General features: G+C 46.5%; 1 protein-coding gene across 3 annotated transcripts; it reads left to right on the top strand.

The window, feature by feature from the left end:
* The first annotated feature begins 6238 nt into the window (after positions 1-6238).
* On the top strand, positions 6239-17078 carry LOC144132446 (tubulin beta-4 chain-like). 3 transcript variants are annotated; one of them, XM_077664869.1, is made up of 7 exons: positions 6239-6558; positions 7307-7415; positions 8848-8955; positions 14164-14408; positions 14558-14757; positions 16262-16698; positions 16849-17078. In XM_077664869.1, exons 1-7 carry the CDS (start codon positions 6502-6504, stop codon positions 17019-17021), a joined length of 1329 nt encoding a protein of 442 aa, XP_077520995.1. In that variant the 5' UTR covers positions 6239-6501; the 3' UTR covers positions 17022-17078. The 3 variants fall into 3 exon arrangements, with proteins under 3 accessions (XP_077520995.1, XP_077520987.1, XP_077521004.1); XM_077664861.1 differs by having other exon boundaries at positions 6241-6558; positions 8845-8955; XM_077664878.1 differs by lacking the exon at positions 8848-8955 and having other exon boundaries at positions 6242-6558.
* The last annotated feature ends 2990 nt before the right edge of the window (positions 17079-20068 follow it).

Raw genomic sequence — 20068 nt, 5'->3', positions numbered from 1 at the left:
AGCGAACGCAAGGTGATCTTAAGGAAAACAAGTTTTGATGAGCTATTATTGGTCTCGGATACTTCCTGTCAGATGATGTGGCAAATTCTCTGTGCTGTCGAAACTGATATGAGACGAGCCGGTTTTTAGAACATCGCTTCGGAGAATACATTTTGCCTATTATTCTCAGTGTTATTTGACTGAGTTTTTTTGGCGTATTATCTAGCCATCATCTTTTGTTTCACATTTTTACGATTTTTAACAAAAACATCAGTGACGGGATCTTCGTCAATACTAGGAAGATCGTATCACTTTCCTTGAGAGGCTCTTCTACTTGAGGGAAGGAAAACACGATGAGAAGACGCCGACAGGACATCGAGTAGCATTTGAGGCTGCTTGACCAATTCATTGTTCAGCGATAGTCGAGCTCCTCGGGGCTGCTGAACCTGTAGCGATCGAACCACAAGGCCCATATCTCGTTCTTCTGTGAGCGGCATAGCCCTAACCCGGGACGCAGAGCAGAAAGGTTCGTCGCCAAAGGCTTTGGCGATTCGCCACTGTGAGGAGCCCTCAATCCTTAATACTCAACGAACATTACCCGTGTTGAATTCGGCGCTATTGATTCAGAATCCCTTAGCGTGGTGTCCACAGAAACAGAGGGTAGGTGCTTTGGAAGCCACGCGAGCTTTCGTGATCTGAAAGCCCTATGGTTGGAAGCGGGAGCGATATTTCCGGCGAGGGCCTGGCGTAAACAGCTCTTTGTCTCTATAGCAGTTTAGCGTCAGCATCACCAGCTCTTAACGCGATAGCGGTAAAGGCCCCGTTCACCCGAAAATCCAGTGCCGATGTTCGTGTTTTCGGTGTTGTGAGTGAAAAATCGCAAGATCTTGATTGCCCAGGTATTGAATGCCCAGGTATTTTTGGATGCAAAGTAGAGAACGATCGTTTGCATATATGGTAATTAACCGATTGCGCTACCGCGTTATACCCTTAGGGCGGAGCTTAAGTGATCCTTCCAAGTTTTGCATGGCAGGTATGAAAGCGCTTCCTGATGTCCCTGAGGGGCGCAAGTATGTCTCCGTAGTACGTTTGCATTACAGGATAGGTTCCCACTTCGTCGACTACCGCTTGGTTTTACGACCGCAAGCTGTGGCGTTCGTGATTTGATTCCCGGTGTGTAGAGCCCATGTCATGGTAAGTGGTTCTCAGCTGGTAACCCCATGGCGGAATATTTGGGAAGCCTTCTCGATGGGGCTACCGCTGGTGTAATTACGACTGATTGTCTGCGACTCGACGTTACTGTGAAGGATCTGTACCATCTGTTGTCGTCGGCGACTGCGAGGATTTTCGTGGTCAAATAGCATCCAGGTCGCGGCAGTGTAACGCGAAATTCGGCGACAACTCGTGCACTGCTGGATTGGAACTCGTTGCATTTTTATCGCCTTACCGTAATATCCGGTATACAGTCCGCACGCAGTGTATAGTCCGCAACGCACAATTTTGGCTGCATATGGATTGTAAAACTTTTATTTCCAACAGTTTGAGAGGCTTTAGGCCCCTCGCCTAAACGACAGCCAGAATGTCCTGACTTGTGGCGGCGTCTTCGGCCAGTTGTACGACACTTGTCTGAATCATCAGATCGGTGCTGAATAGGAGAGCCTCCCATTGGTCAAGCGACAGACATTTTTTTCCCTCCAGGGGGGCAAAAGGGCATTTCCAATATATATGCTTGAGATCCGCGTTGTGGTGACATAGCTTGCACACATTTGAATATTGTGACGGATAATCAAGTCTACACATAACTGGGTTCTGGAATGTATGAGTCTGGAGACGGCTGCCAAGAAGAAAAATACTAGACTTTCCGCACCCGTTACATACACTATCAGAATCAGGCGTGCGAACAGCTCATAAAATTATATTTGGCGCAGTTCAAGTATCACAAAACGTGTCAATAGAGTAAGCTACGCGAATTTTGTGCCACATTCAGCGATGCTGAAAAAGAAAAAAATGCTGTGCAGTGCATATATACAGATGGTCTGCAAAGCGCAAAATATAAATTTTTTATCATGTATAACTCGCAGACTGTATACCAGAAACAATAGTATATGTTACAGAATTTCTGCCCCTCCCCCTAAAAGAGCCGCTTTATATATATATATATATATATATATATATATATATATATATATATATATATATATATATATATATATATATATATATATATACCTATGAAGGGAGCTAACAGTCACCGAAACCAAGGTGCACAGGGGAATTTTTTTTTTATGTGTTCTGCTTATCAGTGGGATATTATAGTACTTAGATTAATAAAGTGCTTAAAGAAAATTACTTATAAAGCAGCAGAAAAAACAACCATGCCGCCGGTGGGATCCGAACCCACGACCTCCGAATATCGCGTCCGGTGCTCTTACCAACTGAGCTACGGCGACGGCTGTCCAATCTGCTGCTCTCGTGGGTATTTATGTTTACTGGGTGTAAGCGAACCTTGAGAGTGTTCACCAGCGCCACCCTCGACCATAGCGGCGGACGTAGCACGTCCTGTAAAACCGCGAGTGTGACGTGGAACGTCATCTAACGGCGAGGGCGGAAACTGTGCGAGAGCCCTCTTAAGCTACCTATGGCATCAAGACTGCCAGAACCGAGACCCTCGTTAAGCTATTAGCAGGTAAGTCAAATGAAATGAGGGGCCCGTTTGACAAACCTATGAAGGGAGCTAACAGTCACCGAAACCAAGGTGCACAGGGGAATGTTTTTTTTTATGTGTTGTGCTTATCAGTGGGATATTATAGTACTTAGAATAATAAAGTGCTTAAAGAAAATTACTTATAAAGCAGCAGAAAAAACAACGATGCCGCCGGTGGGATCCGAACCCACGACCTCCGAATATCGCGTCCGGTGCTCTTACCAACTGAGCTACGGCGACGGCTGTCCAATCTGCTGCTCTCGTGGGTATTTATGTTTACTGGGTGTAAGCGAACCTTGAGAGTGTTCACCAGCGCCGCCCTCGACCATAGCGGCGGACGTAGCACGTCCTGTAAAACCGCGAGTGTGACGTGGAACGTCATCTAACGGCGAGGGCGGAAACTGTGCGAGAGCCCTCTTAAGCTACCTATGGCATCAAGACTGCCAGAACCGAGACCCTCGTTAAGCTATTAGCAGGTAAGTTAAATGAAATATATATATATATATATATAAATATATATATATATATATATATATATATATATATATATATATATATATATATATATATATATATATATATCAAATTCTTTCTCAGTATACAGGAAATGTTAGGCATCTCATGGCAAGGAAATATGCTACAGATTAGAAATTACGACCTACACTGCGCTCATCATCCTCGTCCGTAGCGTTTTCCTCGTTCCATTCACTGACAAGCACAAGGCACTCCGAGCGTATGTAAGTTCTAAAGCTTCATTTGGGTAAGCACAACGAATTAATGACTCAAATAACATTTATTTACTTACATTCAACCGCATAAACGAACTGTTCGATCAGTGTTTATATTTTTTAACGGCAAGCTCATGATTCACACAAAGATGAGGAAGAGGAGGTTTACGACGTTCCGCGATGTGTTCATCTCTAAAAACTCAAATTTCCTTTAAAAAATATAAGGTACACTTTTTACGCACTTCTTGGCCTTCGACGGATTCTGAGCTGACCCCTCTTTATGGGAGTGAGTCATTAACCTTGCGAGACCAACGACAACCAAAGACGGTTGACCACAAATCACCTACTCCTTCAGTGCAGATGCCCGCCGCGGTGGCTCAGTGGTTAGGGCGCTCGACTACTAATCCGGAGTTCCCGGGTTCGAACCCGACCGGACCGGCTGCGTTTTTATGGAGGAAAAACGCTAAGGCGCCCGTGTGCTGTGCGATGTCAGTGCACGTTAAAGATCCCCAGGTGGTCAAAATTATTTCGGAGCCCTCCACTACGGCGCCTATTCATTTCTTCTTTCACTCCCTCCTTTATTCCTTCCCTTATGGCGCGGTTCAGGTGTCCAACGATATATGATACAGATACTGCGCCATTTCCTTTCCCCCAAAAAACCAATTATTATAATTATTCAGCGCAGATCGGGTTTTGGGTAGGTGTCGCATTTATAAATATACCACCGCAAAACGTAAGCCCATGTTACGGCAGAAGGGAAGACATTACGACAAATCCATTGCTCTCCTCACTGTAGTCGCGTCTCTTTTTGTGTACTCACTTCGTTTTTACAATTCGTGAGTATCGTTACAACAGATCCTGGTTGGACGAGCGTAATGGAAACGCCTGCTCGATGCTGCGGCACCTTGGAAGCCTTAACCCGGGAAGCAATGCGCAAGCTGTGCAACATACTCTGAAAAGCTGTTAAAATTGTATGTACTGAATTTCGCGAGAGAGGGGTCACAGTCGTGTTCTCACAAAAAAATACTCAGCATATTTAATCCAGTTAATGAACAATTTCGAACGTAAGGAGGCCCGTACCAAATCGCACTCAGCTTGCCACCGTTACAAATGCTGGTAAGGAATTGTCTGGTTTGCTGCTGGGGCCTGATGTTTAATTCACAGGAAGTTATTTTAAACACCTGTTTTGATGCACAGCACGGGGAAGGCGCAAATGCAACCATTTTTCGCTTAATTCTGTACACTAGGTATGCGGATATCCATGGCTATTGAGGAAGGCTCCATGTTTGTTCCTCTTACGTTATGTTAAGGTCTGTTTACACGATGAACCCCATATCGGAGACGCCGCAGTGCCTTTGGCGGTCGTCTGCTGATACCAAGGTCGCCAGTTCGATTCCTGCCGCGGCGGCCATATTTCGATGGAAGCGTAATACAAAAATACCCGTGTGCTGCAGTGACATGTGGCGCATGTTAAGATCCCCATTTGGGCTAAATTATTCTCCAGCTCTCCACTACGGTGTTCCTCATACCCCATGTGTCGGTTCGAGACGTTAAACTCGACAATTACTAAAAAGAAAATCTGGAGACCAGTTTTTGTGTCTCGAAACAGGCTTCGCGTGACTTTCTACTTTCAGTTCGTTAAGTTCGCGCCTGGCCCGTATCTGGCCTGGCCCCGGTTGATGATGATGATGATTTTGGCCTCTGGTTGAATGGTACGTACCCACGGTGGGGGAGTGAGTGGACAGGGTACATTGGCCCCGGTTATCTGCGCACCAGGGGTTCCAGCAGAAATTCCGATATCCTTTTTTCTGACGGCGGACCCCGGATCCTTGGCTGCCATGTTGGTGAACGTCGCACAGTGAAAGGTGATGCGCATGTCTAATCCTGTTATCAGCACCTGTGATGCTGGAGGTCGGAGCAAGCGGCTGTAAGTGGATTAGGCATACGCACGGCCTGTCACCGTGCTACGTTCACCAACATCAGGCAATTGTCCGCGGGCAGTGTGCATGCCTAACGCACCGAAAGCAGAACTCCGCCCGGACCAAGGAACGGCAAGAGGCCCGTATTGTGAATCCACATTTACTAAAGAATTGCATGATCCATCAAAAGTATCGAACATTACACCTAGTAAAATCACTGCCCGAATGAACAATTTCTGCGCCAATTGTCTGTGTTAATCGCTTGCTGTTCACCAGGCATATATTGGCGCATAGCCACCCAATCTGAACCTGGCAACGTTTGGCAGAAGGTTAGGTGGGCGGATGAGATTAAGAAGTTTGCAGGCATAAGGTGGGCGCCGCTGGCAAAGGACAGGAATAATTGGAGAGCCATGGGAGAAGCCTTTCTCCTGCAGTGAGCGTAGTCGGGCTGATGACGACGATGATGATAATGACCCACCCAAACCCCCAACCCAACCTCTCATACCACACCCAACCCCTTGCTCCCAATGGGAAGCCACTGTTTCGAGAGCTCAAACCAGGATGACCAGCGCAGACTGATCGACCAGGCAACCCCGATTGGAACAGATAATGAGGCCCTGGACTCAGGTCCCTAACCTCTTGGGGCTACAGTCAGGCTGCTGCTGCTGCTGATGATGATGAAGTAAAGTTTTCCAATCGGTCGGTAACATTCAAACTTTAGAACCGACGGCACGCGCACAAATCGAAAGGCTAGAAAAGTGAAAAGATTATGCTGCAGAATGCACATTAGTTCTTTCGAGCGAAATCAACTTCGAGCACCGAGAAAAGAAAGTAGAAGAGGCCGAGTTCGCCCCTGGAGCCAGTTGAGAGAACCCCGTTGTGCCGGAAGCTTTGCGAAACGAAAAATAGTTCGCGTTGTACGGCGCATATCCTTTACACGGCATCCTGTACGTGAACTGAAGGCCTTATATATAAGCTCTGAAACGCATTTACCATGGCAGGAACAGGCTGCGGCACTACTTTATGCGCTATTGAGTTGACACGCGTGCACATAGGAACAGAGTTGAGGAAGAAGTGAGCGTTGATGCGGCGCAAGGCTACAAATACGTGGACCCTTGACCCGGGCAGGCAGTCGGCATCTTGACAGCTTAGTCTCGGAGTGGCATCGAACATGCGCGAGATAGTCCACATTCAGACAGGCCAGTGTGGCAACCAGATTGGGGCGAAGGTAAGCCACCTCTACCACCTCGCGGGTTATTTCACGGCTCAGGGGATCGCGGTTGCCTTTCGGTCCCAGTGCCGGTCCCGGCGCTTTTTACGTTGGTGATTACGTTGCGTCCTAAACGCCACGTACTAGAATCTCGTTTCAGGATACGGGCGAAAGCAGTTGCCTGTAAAGCAGTCGCGGCTTTTAGCAGACGTACTGCTTTCGTTCTAAGTTGTGGCCTTTTTGCGTTGGACAATGTTGAGCCCTAGCTAATGCTCATCGAAGGCTCTTGTTCTTGACCACTCCTTTCGCTCTGACCTTTTAATTACTGCTCGCGCTTTGAGAGCGTTGAGATATTGTTGTGTTATGGCATATAGCTCAGACTTTATTCCCGGTTGTAAAAAATTCGAGACAATCGGTCTTGGCGGTGAGGTGACATGGAACAGTTTTATGGCAAATGACTGCCGCAAAGCGATCGGCGAAGATTCTTTGACGGAATTTTTTTTCGCGCGACCTAGTTTTCGCGTATGATGCAATCCAAAAGCCTCAAGCGATCTTAGGCCCTTCCGGTTTTCCGCCATCAGCAAGACACATGGCGGGTGAGAATCGATGACAGTTGACGAGTTGACTACAAAAACCAGTTGACAAGTGGAACTGTAGCAGTTATATGTTGCTTTCGCTGTGAATTACAGCATCTAAATATGATTTGACTGCCGCCACTGCGCGATGTGACGCCACTCTAATTACTGAAATCTTTTCCCGTCTGCAGTTTTGGGAGGTGATTTCCGATGAGCATGGCATCGATCCGAGCGGGGCGTACCATGGTGATTCGGACCTCCAGTTGGAGCGCATCAATGTCTACTACAATGAGGCCTCCGGTACGCGTCTGGCTGTATTTCGGTTGATAATTTCACTTTGAAGCTTCCCCGTCGAGTTTATCTTGCCTTGCGGCTGTTTCGCACTGCTAAGCATTAGGGAAATTTTCCGGGCCGTTTGGCACATGACTTCAACAGAAACAGCAAGCGAAAGACAAAACCGAACGCTGTGTGTATGGTTGTCCCTTATTCTCGCTCCTGCCTTAATAGCGCTGTTTGTGCTGTTAAGCTGATATCTGGCCTGTCAATGGAGCTTCTTCAACGGCAGGCCTTTGCTCTTCAAGCTTTAAATTCTACAACCGATCGCGCAAATCTAGTCAGGTCAAAGTGCAACGCCTAGTGACCTCTTCTGCTTGCGGCATGTTATGCTAGGCCATTGCAGCTTTTGAGGTTGCATTGCCACAAGTCCCGCAGGGATTAGATTGAAGGTTCTTGACCAAAGCCTTTTTTCTCATAGGCAATGAATGTTCACAACGCGAATGAGTTTGGAATAATAATAATAATAATAATCATAATTGGTTTTGGGGGAAGGAAATGGCGCAGTGTCGGTCTCATATATCAGCGGACACTTGAACCGCGCCGCAAGGGAACGGATAAAGGTGGGAGTGAAAGAAGAAAGGAAGAGAGAGGTGCCGTAGTGGAGGGCTCCGGAAAAATTTCGGCCACCTGGGGATCTTTAACGTGCACTGACATCGCACAGCACACGGGCGCCTTAGCGTTTTTCCTCCATAAAAACGCAGCCGCCGCGGTGGGGTTCGAACGCTGGTTTTGAATTCCCTCGTCAGGTTTGACGAGGACATAGTACGTCTCCCCTCTACTACGTTTCCTCTTGCTGCAGTGAGTTTGTAAGGAGTTTTTAACTCTATGTTTGCTAATACCGCCGCTGTGCTTCATTTGGAAGGGACTCGATCATGACATCCATGATTCGGCGGACGCATTTCTATGGAGGCGAGACCATAAAGAGCCGTGTGTTCTGCGATCTTATTGCGCGTAAAGTAACCCGAGGTGGTGCAAATTTATCCAGAGGCCGGCACTACTGCGTTGATGACAGCCCATGTACAGAATTCGGAATGTTAATCCCATATAGGACACCGTTTGTTTAGTAATACGGAACAGAATCGAAACAGGAGTCGCAACAGGACGTTAATGTAGGGACATCATTTTGATCCATCTCAATTTATCTATCAACATTTCACCTTCTGTTTTTCTGCTGAAAGATATTTAAATATTTTATTATTAAATATAACTGGATCATCTGTTTAAAGGCCGGGAGGTGGCGGAAGGGCCTAGTAGTGCCGCTTTTATTTGCTATGACACCTACAGTTGGTGCGCTCCATTTCCTTTCTTTAACTGGCTTTGTTGTGACGCAGGTACTTGTAATAACTGCACGGTATCTTTGTTGCCGCTAAGTGATATTTATTTTTTGTTTCAGAAGGTAAATACGTGCCTCGGGCCATCCTGGTTGACTTGGAGCCGGGAACCATGGACGCCGTCCGCTCGGGACAGTTTGGACAACTCTTCCGGCCGGATAACTTTGTGTTCGGTAAGGGGCTTCTCGGCTTAAAATCTACTACATAAACGCACCCACAAGAGCGCACAGTGCAGACTAATCTTTAAAGCGCAGAACTGGCTAAATTTGTACCCACATCTCTGTACGCACAGCGAATCCTCGCTCAGTATAATCCAGTCCGAGTGGCAGTCAGTTTAATACAGCCACGCAATCAAGTACTTCGAGTTTGAAATATGAGCATTCTCATCAGTTCCTTGCGAAACCTAGGCCGCCAAGATTGAGACGCAAGCTTGGTGGTTCATCAAGAATGTAGTGCGCCGTGAAAAGAGCATATTACGAGAGAGGCAACACATGGGCCATTTCGAAATTAAATTGAATCGGAATTAGCTCCGTTAATCGAGGAAATACAAGGCAAAAGCTGTCGGCGTTCAATGTGTTCATTGACGTGGACACCGTTCTAGACGCTTAAGGAAGTGCGTAAACTGGCTCCCCGGGTCAGTGGACGCTTCACTCGCCCTTCGAGTTACGTGACGATGGTGAAGACATGTGGGCTGCATGCATTAATAATAATTGGTTTTTGGGTAAAGGAAATGGCGCAGTATCTGTCTCATATATCGTTGAACACCTGAACCGCGCTGTAAGGGAAGGGATAAGGGTGGGAGTGAAGAAGAAAGGAAGAAAGAGATGCCGTAGTGGAGGGCTCCGGAATATTTTCGACCACCTGGGGATCTTTAGCGTGCACTGACATCGCACAGCCCATTGGCGCCTTAGCGTTTTGCCTCAGTAAAAACTCAGCCGCCACGGTCGGGTTCGAACCCGCGAACTCCGGAGCAGTAGCTGAGCGCCCTAACCACTGAGTCACCGCGGCGGGTCTCTGAATACATTAGCACTGATAACTTCGTGGTGGACACGCGGCACTGCAGTAATAGGCCGCAGCGTTCATTGGGTGATCAACCTCTCGCGATCATCAACTGCAACCTGCCACAGAGGCAGGGTGGACGCGCTGCATATCCAAAGTGCGGAAGGCAATCAAGTGGGGTTTTAAAGTGAAGGCTTTACTGGCCGCAAACTTGCTATTTCGCCGTGGCGATGCTCAGAGGAAGCACATAACGTCACAACGCGCGGTTCACCGCGCATATTTCTCTCTTTCTCGCTCCCTAGTCACTACTGAGCATGCGCCACTAGTAGCACCGAGCCACAGGTGTTCCGGCGCTGCGCAGCGCCATGCCTTTCCTCAAAATCCAACTTTCAATTTTCAGTTTTCTCTTTTTTCTTTCCCTCCCTCCTTTATCGCTTCCTTTACGGCGCGGTTCGGGTGTCCACCGAGATATGTGAGACTGTTACTGTGTCATTTCCTTTCCTCAAAAACCAAAAAAATCTAGTCAGCCGACGGCGTTCATAGTTCATTGGCGTTGAGAACTTTGAAAAGGCCGTTCATTTTCACGAAAGGAAAGGCGTAATATTAAATGTAATAATTAGTTTTGGGGGAAAGGAAATTGCGCAGTATCTGTCCCGTATATCGTTGGACACCTGAACCGAGTTGTAAGGGAAGGGATAAACGAGGGAGTGAAAGAAGAAAGAGGTGCCGTAGTGGTTGGCTCCGGAATAATTTCGACCACTTGGGGATCTTTAACGTGCACTGACATCGCACAAGACGCGGGCACCTTAGCGTTTTTCCACCATAAAAACGCAGCCGCCGCGGTCAAGTTCGAACCCGGGAACTCCGGATCAGTAGCCGAGCGCCCTAACCACTGAGCCACCGCGGCGCACAACCGGCTCCATGGGTCAGTGGAGACCTAAATCTCGCTTTCATGCATGTGGCGCTGGTGTCGAACTGCAAAAGAATGCTTTGAATGCGTTCCCCACATTGGATAGGCAGCGCGCCCTCCCTGCCACCCTGGGAGGTGGCACGCAGTTAATGGTTGATCGCGAGATATTGATCAGCAAACGAACGCAGCGGCTTAGCTATTGCTGCAGTGCCGCATGTCAGCCACAACGCTGTCAGCGCTATTGCATTCAGGCCACATCTCTCTCCCACCACTGCCACATGCATAATAATAATTGAATGAGGCGTCCGCATATCCATATCCAGGCAGCCAGTTATGCGCCCTTCCTTTGTTCAACTCCATCGTCGTCTAGAACTTTGTCAACGCCAAGAACACAGTGAACGCCGACACCTTTCGCTTTGTATACCCTATATTAACTGAGCTAATCCACATTACTTTTTTGCAGTTGCATGCCAACGCCACTTTACATGAAAGCGAAAGTGAGGTGTCCACTGACCCAGGGAGCCATTTGTGCGCCTTTCCTTTCGTAAAAATCAACGGCCTCTAGGTTTTCAACACCAATGCACCAAATGAGCGCCGGCGGCTCACTTGTTTTGCTCGGTTTTGAGGAAAGGAAATGGAGAAGCAACTGTCCATATCTCTCGGTGGACGCTAGATCGAATGGATAAAGGCGGGATGGAAACAAGAAAAAAGAAAACTTGAAAATGAATTTTTAAGAAAGGTGTGGCGCGACGCAGCGGCGGAACACCTATGGCTCGGTGCAACTAGTGGTTCATGCGCAGTAGTGACTAGACACGCTTACCCGAAATGGGCCGCTGGCTATAGTCTAGCGTAGCTCTCGCTACAAAAGATTCCATCCGCCTTTGACACAACACCACATCACTCAGCAAAACGCATAGGTGGCGCATTACACAAGGAAGGGAGGCGGCCGTCTGCGGGGACAATCCGGCATAAAACAAAAATATTAAAGACAGATATAACACAGGATATGAGCACAGCAGGCGGCTCTCCCTCCCCTGTGTTCATGTCATTTGTCACTCGTTTTACGTAGTGACTCGCTGGAGAGATTGTGTTCTGTAGCCGAGTACAATGCGAGCCATGACTTGTTGAATTGTTTGCAGACGTGAACATATATTTTCAAATTCTTTCATCCGTCGCATTATCGGAAACTTCCGCAAGCTGTTAACTTCAACTGTGTTGAGCGTTGCTTATCTCTCTACTCGCTACCTCCACCAAGCAGCATAAGTATAGTTTTTTCCGCCCAGTGCATGGCTTTCTTTCTACATGAATAATTCCAATAAGTTCGTTGTGTCGCCTCCCAGCCTCCACGTGGCCAATGAAACGCTGAGCAGTATAATTCAATATATGCAAATATTCATTGTTTGTTCTTCTTGTGATATTTAGCGTGCTTATAGAGAACTGTACTATTGTTGTTTTTGATAGTGCCACGTTTATTTGGTGTACTAGCTTTAACAAAATATTTTCAAATAATGTATTGTAATTGCAGTTGGTAATTTTCACCTGTATTCTAGTGCATTCTTATGGTGTTGTATTGCCTTAAGTATTGTGTATATTTGTTGCATATTTTCAGAGTAACGTGTGTAACGATTACTGCAGTCTGATGCTTGAATTTTAATAAAGAATGTTTTGGATACAACCATGTGTCTCCTCACGGGATTAAACTTAGTGATGCAAACGAAGCCTAGCTTCAGAAGGATCGACATCTGAGCTGCGTTGTCTTTTCTACGTTCTTGTTCGTTTTGAGTGCACTAAACTTTTCCTTAAAGCCTAGCCTTTGCTGAAACGAGAATGCAGATATTAATCACAAAGTGAACATATATGTTGGTGTTTACAACCGCACGCGTTTCATCAAGTTTTGTTGTTTTCCTCATAATAATAACAACAATAATAATCCCGTTGATCGCACTTCGTTCTTTTTAATTTGGTGGAATTAAAATGAAATGGCATATTTTCCAGTAGCGCAGCAGGCTACAGGGTGTTGTCGGTATAGGGAAAGGGGGCCTGCATGCGCATTAGCCCAGGGCCCCATTTTTCTTATTCCGGCCCTGGAATCGCACACAGCGCTCCACAACCCACCCAATGGACCACCGGTGTCCAAAGAATGAACGAAGGGCGTCTGCTACCAAACGTTAGGACTTCCGATGGAGGCCTATAGTTTTATCCCGAATACGAACTACAGACATCCCTGGGACCATCCCATGCAAAATAAAGGCGGCCGAATGAACGTCCTACGTACGTCCACGCCGGACATTCAGACGTCCTTCGGATCCCAAAATTAGGATATAAGTTCCCGGATACGTCTATAGAACGTCCCTTCCCGCATTTGACGCGCGCATGACATCCACTAGTACGTCACCACAGTTCGGATGCTCATACCACCATCGATGAACCCAATTCCTACCGTCATCAGCCAGACGGCCGGAAACGAACATTTCTTGGACCATTTTATGGCAGCTGCTAAAACAAATACGGTTGAAAGCTGTAATTCCTTGGCATTAGCTGAACACCCAAGGAAGAATTAACTTGCATACAACTTTCTCAAAAACTCTGAGACGACTGCAGTCTGCTGCATTGAAGAAATGCGAAAGCATTAGCGGTGGTGGCTGCTGGTGCGTTTAGGTGCTTCGTTTGTACCACTAAGTACTTTCTTTGTACGACTAGGTGGTTCCTTTGTACGACAAGGTGATTCTTTTTTACAACTATTCGCTTCTGTTTCTTCTCCTCTTTCTTCTACTTCTGCTTCTATGCCTTTGAGTTGAATATGAAGTCATTTTTATAAGTTCCGTTAGAAGGGTCCCCAAAACTCACGCGTAAGCTTGAAGGTTCAACACGACTTTTATGTGCAGCGAAACGGGCGTAAGTACGAGAGTGGCAATATATGTGCTTTTTCCAAATTAAGATTCTATCCGCAGTTGCTACACCGCAGAACACAACGCCCCACATCACTCCAGCAAAACGGGTATGTGACATATTAATGACTGGATGTAGTCCTCAGCGGGAGAAATCTGGCAGAGTGCAAAAAAAATTAGGACAGCGATAAAAGATGGGTACTGCAGAGAGCCTCCTTCTGTCCTCGTCTTGTCTGCCACATAGCTCTTTTACCAGAGTGACTTAGTGCCGAGATTGAGTTCTGAAGGCCGAGTGAAACATAGCCATCACTTGTTATAGTCTTTACATGCCTGAAAACTAATTAAATTAATTCACACGTAACAGCATCCTAATATTATCCAAACTTAACTTTACCTATGAAATGCGGTGTTTGTCCCCCTATTGGCTATGGCCATCAGGCCACTTAAGTCAATTTTTGTTGCCTTTCTGGCTGCTGTGTGAAGTGTGTTTGGATAGTGGCTTTCCTTTATTGCATATTCCAGTACTGATTTTCTTCAGAATACAGTTTGTGCAAGTATACGCCTTTCACAACCTGCCCCTTCAGGTCAGAGTGGTGCTGGCAACAACTGGGCCAAGGGCCACTACACCGAGGGTGCTGAACTGGTGGACTCGGTGCTCGACGTTGTGCGCAAGGAGGCGGAATCCTGCGACTGCATGCAGGGATTCCAGCTGACCCACTCCCTGGGCGGTGGTACTGGATCTGGCATGGGCACACTGCTCATCTCGAAGATCCGTGAAGAGTACCCCGATCGCATCATGAACACCTACAGTGTAGTGCCCTCTCCAAAGGTGTGTGACATTATCTGCAGGACCCAATTTCAGCATCTTTGAAACAAAGCAAACATGACATTTCGGCCTTGCTTTATAAGGCGCCTTCCTTGAATTTTGATTAGTCGGTATGCACAAAGTTCTCAATCTCTTCCTGCGGCTACCTCTAGGTTTCGGACACTGTCGTCGAGCCCTACAATGCTACTTTGTCAATGCATCAGCTTGTGGAGAACACCGACGAGACCTACTGCATCGACAACGAAGCACTCTACGACATTTGCTTCCGGACGCTGAAGCTCACGACTCCCACCTACGGAGACCTTAACCACTTGGTTTCTGCAACGATGTCGGGTGTGACCACATGCCTGAGGTAAGTATTTCTCAGCTTCGTTCAAGGGGTCACTTAAGCGCCTCATGCATGTTCATAAAGAGCCCAAAGAGGTCGACACCATCCGCCGAATTGCTAGTTCCGACGGCAGTGATCGGTTCAATATGGAACAAGCACTGCAAAGACTGCGGTCGCCAAGGTCTTTTACAAAATATTTAGAGTAATACATTACATCTAATCTCCATGTATGAAGTGCATGTGGTGGCAATATTTTCAGAAAATACAATGACGAGCAAGAAAGCAAATAAAAGCACCCTCACCGTCCGCATAAAAACTAACAAACACCGCACCTGCTATAGCCAGCCAAGCAGCTGCTCAAGGAAGCTTTGAAAAGCACTTCAAGGAAAGTGAATTCGGCAGCGGCAGCAATAACGAGAAGGCGGCTGTCGTCGGGAATAATGGAGCGGCGCCTAATCTACGGCATGCGATTGCACACATTGGGAATAAAATGGCCGTGTTTAACCACTGTACCTCAAAAAACCCATGAGGCGAAAAGGTAAATTAAGGCCTCGCGCTGTAAATGATGAAAAACTACTCTGTTCAAAAGCAAACATCTCAAATCTCTTGGAAATAATTTAGGTGTGTGTCAGTGGAGAATACTTTTTGAACTTTTTCTCCTTTATAAAGCGCACATTTATCTCGTTCAGCTCCTTAATCCTAGCGTACAGGACCTCCATATAAAGCATCACGTATATTGAAATCAGTTATCCCCGTTTTCTCTTTGGGAAAAGGGAATACAAATTCCCACGTTTTGGTATGGAAGTTTTTCTTCGATAAATAGTGGCACTTTCTGAGGACGTTGGGAGCAGAGTACAACATTAGCCTGCTGAGCAGTCAGTATGGAATAAATACTGGTTGCCATTGTTGGGAGATGGTGGTTTAGGGCCTGGAGAACGATCACATAATTCTAAAGTGCCACGACAACCGGCAGACCGGTGAAGTTAATACCCATCGATGTTCTCCTAATGTAGTAATTTGTATAACCTTTGAAGCTGGATACGAAGCAGTGACCACGTGAAGAATCCATTTTTATTTTTTGTGATTTTGCCAATGAATCGAAACCAGCAACCGAAGAAATCATGTTATCTTACTGAAGCTGGTTTGTTTCTCCGCCGTTGTAATTTGGCTGAGGCAAATAACAGGCATGCAGTTTTAATGTTCTCTAGAACAGACTGGCAAAGTGTAAACTATGTCACTTCTGAAATTTTCATGAGTTCGTTCTTTCATTGGGCTTCGTTGTCTGCACTGGCGTGAAGAGAACTGAATTTCAAATTTGATGACCCGATATTCAAAAGCTTTGAATGAACAGCGCGCAACAATCGCGACCTTCTACAAGATGCCTCCACTGACCGTTGTAGCTGCTCCACAATCTTACCACAATCTTGTTCTGACTGTTCCCAAACAAGAGCGCCCAACATACCTCTAAATTCTCTCTCCCCTTGTGAATTAAGCGGGCTTCTAATCAGCACCGTCCCATTCCTCACAGATTTCCTGGGCAGCTGAATGCTGATCTTCGCAAGCTGGCCGTTAACATGGTGCCCTTCCCTCGCTTCCACTTCTTCCTGACTGGATTCGCTCCACTCACGTCCCGCGGCTGCCAGGAGTACCGGGCTCTGACTGTGCCGGAGCTGACGCAACAGATGTTCGATGCCAAAAACATGATGGCTGCTTGCGACCCCCGCCACGGTCGTTACCTGACAGTTGCTGCAGTCTTCAGAGGCCAAATGAGCATGCGGGAAGTCGATGACCAGATGCTCAACATCCAGAACAAGCAGTCGAGTCACTTCGTTGAATGGATCCCGAACAGCGTAAAGACAGCTGTCTGTGACATACCACCTCGAGGTCTGAAGATGTCTGCTACTTTCATTGGGAACAGCACAGCCATTCAAGAGATTTTCAGGCGGATCTCCGAGCAGTTTACAGGTGACCATCGTGTTTGATTTGAAAGTGCTTCTTAAAAGCACATGCTTTCATTGTAGGTACCCATTGCTGTCGAGTTTCTGGGACAGCGCATTTTCGGGGACAGTTCTAGGAATGTGACCCGGCCTGCTTGATATATTATTTTTTTTGCAGCTATGTTCCGCCGCAAGGCCTTTCTGCATTGGTATACTGGAGAGGGCATGGACGAGTATGAGTTCATCGAGGCAGAGTCCAACTTGAACGACCTGGTGTCAGAATACCAACAGTACCAGGAGTCCACACCTGAGGACGAGGGGGAATTCGAGGAGACCCAGGCAGAGGCCTAGTTTTTTGTGTGCAGCGCTTTTTTCTTTCGCTTTACAATAAAGTGTTTGTTTGTCATGGATCCTTCTTTTTGAGCCAGGTGCTTGTGCACTTTAGTATGTCGTAGGCCCGGACTGCGTCACAAGGATGGTCTTGCAAAGCAGCTAAACCTTACTGTATTGCAATGTGCGCACATCTGTAAATAGCCGTGTGACTGGCGTTTTCGACATTTTGACGAAACTCTAAAATCTGTTAAAAGCTTCTCATCGAACCACTTTTAGAGCGAACGCAAGGTGATCTTAAGGAAAACAAGTTTTGATGAGCTATTATTGGTCTCGGATACTTCCTGTCAGATGATGTGGCAAATTCTCTGTGCTGTCGAAACTGATATGAGACGAGCCGGTTTTTAGAACATCGCTTCGGAGAATACATTTTGCCTATTATTCTCAGTGTTATTTGACTGAGTTTTTTTGGCGTATTATCTAGCCATCATCTTTTGTTTCATATTTTTACGATTTTTAACAAAAACATCAGTGACGGGATCTTCGTCAATACTAGGAAGATCGTATCACTTTCCTTGAGAGGCTCTTCTACTTGAGGGAAGGAAAACACGATGAGAAGACGCCGACAGGACATCGAGTAGCATTTGAGGCTGCTTGACCAATTCATTGTTCAGCGATAGTCGAGCTCCTCGGGGCTGCTGAACCTGTAGCGATCGAACCACAAGGCCCATATCTCGTTCTTCTGTGAGCGGCATAGCCCTAACCCGGGACGCAGAGCAGAAAGGTTCGTCGCCAAAGGCTTTGGCGATTCGCCACTGTGAGGAGCCCTCAATCCTTAATACTCAACGAACATTACCCGTGTTGAATTCGGCGCTATTGATTCAGAATCCCTTAGCGTGGTGTCCACAGAAACAGAGGGTAGGTGCTTTGGAAGCCACGCGAGCTTTCGTGATCTGAAAGCCCTATGGTTGGAAGCGGGAGCGATATTTCCGGCGAGGGCCTGGCGTAAACAGCTCTTTGTCTCTATAGCAGTTTAGCGTCAGCATCACCAGCTCTTAACGCGATAGCGGTAAAGGCCCCGTTCACCCGAAAATCCAGTGCCGATGTTCGTGTTTTCGGTGTTGTGAGTGAAAAATCGCAAGATCTTGATTGCCCAGGTATTGAATGCCCAGGTATTTTTGGATGCAAAGTAGAGAACGACCGTTTGCATATATGGTAATTAACCGATTGCGCTACCGCGTTATACCCTTAGGGCGGAGCTTAAGTGATCCTTCCAAGTTTTGCATGGCAGGTATGAAAGCGCTTCCTGATGTCCCTGAGGGGCGCAAGTATGTCTCCGTAGTACGTTTGCATTACAGGATAGGTTCCCACTTCGTCGACTACCGCTTGGTTTTATGACCGCGAGCTGTGGCGTTCGTGATTTGATTCCCGGTGTGTAGAGCCCATGTCATGGTAAGTGGTTCTCAGCTGGTAACCCCATGGCGGAATATTTGGGAAGCCTTCTCGATGGGGCTACCGCTGGTGTAATTACGACTGATTGTCTGCGACTCGACGTTACTGTGAAGGATCTGTACCATCTGTTGTCGTCGGCGACTGCGAGGATTTTCGTGGTCAAATAGCATCCAGGTCGCGGCAGTGTAACGCGAAATTCGGCGACAACTCGTGCACTGCTGGATTGGAACTCGTTGCATTTTTATCGCCTTACCGTAATATCCGGTATACAGTCCGCACGCAGTGTATAGTCCGCAACGCACAATTTTGGCTGCATATGGATTGTAAAACTTTTATTTCCAACAGTTTGAGAGGCTTTAGGCCCCTCGCCTAAACGACAGCCAGAATGTCCTGACTTGTGGCGGCGTCTTCGGCCAGTTGTACGACACTTGTCTGAATCATCAGATCGGTGCTGAATAGGAGAGCCTCCCATTGGTCAAGCGACAGACATTTTTTTCCCTCCAGGGGGGCAAAAGGGCATTTCCAATATATATGGTTGAGATCCGCGTTGTGGTGACATAGCTTGCACACATTTGAATATTGTGACGGATAATCAAGTCTACACATAACTGGGTTCTGGAATGTATGAGTCTGGAGACGGCTGCCAAGAAGAAAAATACTAGACTTTCCGCACCCGTTACATACACTATCAGAATCAGGCGTGCGAACAGCTCATAAAATTATATTTGGCGCAGTTCAAGTATCACAAAACGTGTCAATAGAGTAAGCTACGCGAATTTTGTGCCACATTCAGCGATGCTGAAAAAGAAAAAAATGCTGTGCAGTGCATATATACAGATGGTCTGCAAAGCGCAAAATATAAATTTTTTATCATGTATAACTCGCAGACTGTATACCAGAAACAATAGTATATGTTACATAATTTCTGCCCCTCCCCCTAAAAGAGCCGCTTTCTATATATATATATATATATATATATATATATATATATATATATATATATATATATATATATATATATATATATATATATATATATATATATATCAAATTCTTTCTCAGTATACAGGAAATGTTAGGCATCTCATGGCAAGGAAATATGCTACAGATTAGAAATTACGACCTACACTGCGCTCATCATCCTCGTCCGTAGCGTTTTCCTCGTTCCATTCACTGACAAGCACAAGGCACTCCGAGCGTATGTAAGTTCTAAAGCTTCATTTGGGTAAGCACAACGAATTAATGACTCAAATAACATTTATTTACTTACATTCAACCGCATAAACGAACTGTTCGATCAGTGTTTATATTTTTTAACGGCAAGCTCATGATTCACACAAAGATGAGGAAGAGGAGGTTTACGACGTTCCGCGATGTGTTCATCTCTAAAAACTCAAATTTCCTTTAAAAAATATAAGGTACACTTTTTACGCACTTCTTGGCCTTCGACGGATTCTGAGCTGACCCCTCTTTATGGGAGTGAGTCATTAACCTTGCGAGACCAACGACAACCAAAGACGGTTGACCACAAATCACCTACTCCTTCAGTGCAGATGCCCGCCGCGGTGGCTCAGTGGTTAGGGCGCTCGACTACTAATCCGGAGTTCCCGGGTTCG

This window comes from Amblyomma americanum, chromosome 1 (assembly GCF_052857255.1).
Source record: "Amblyomma americanum isolate KBUSLIRL-KWMA chromosome 1, ASM5285725v1, whole genome shotgun sequence".
Lineage (NCBI taxonomy): Eukaryota > Metazoa > Arthropoda > Arachnida > Ixodida > Ixodidae > Amblyomma > Amblyomma americanum.
This window is presented reverse-complemented; position numbering and strand designations above follow the sequence as displayed.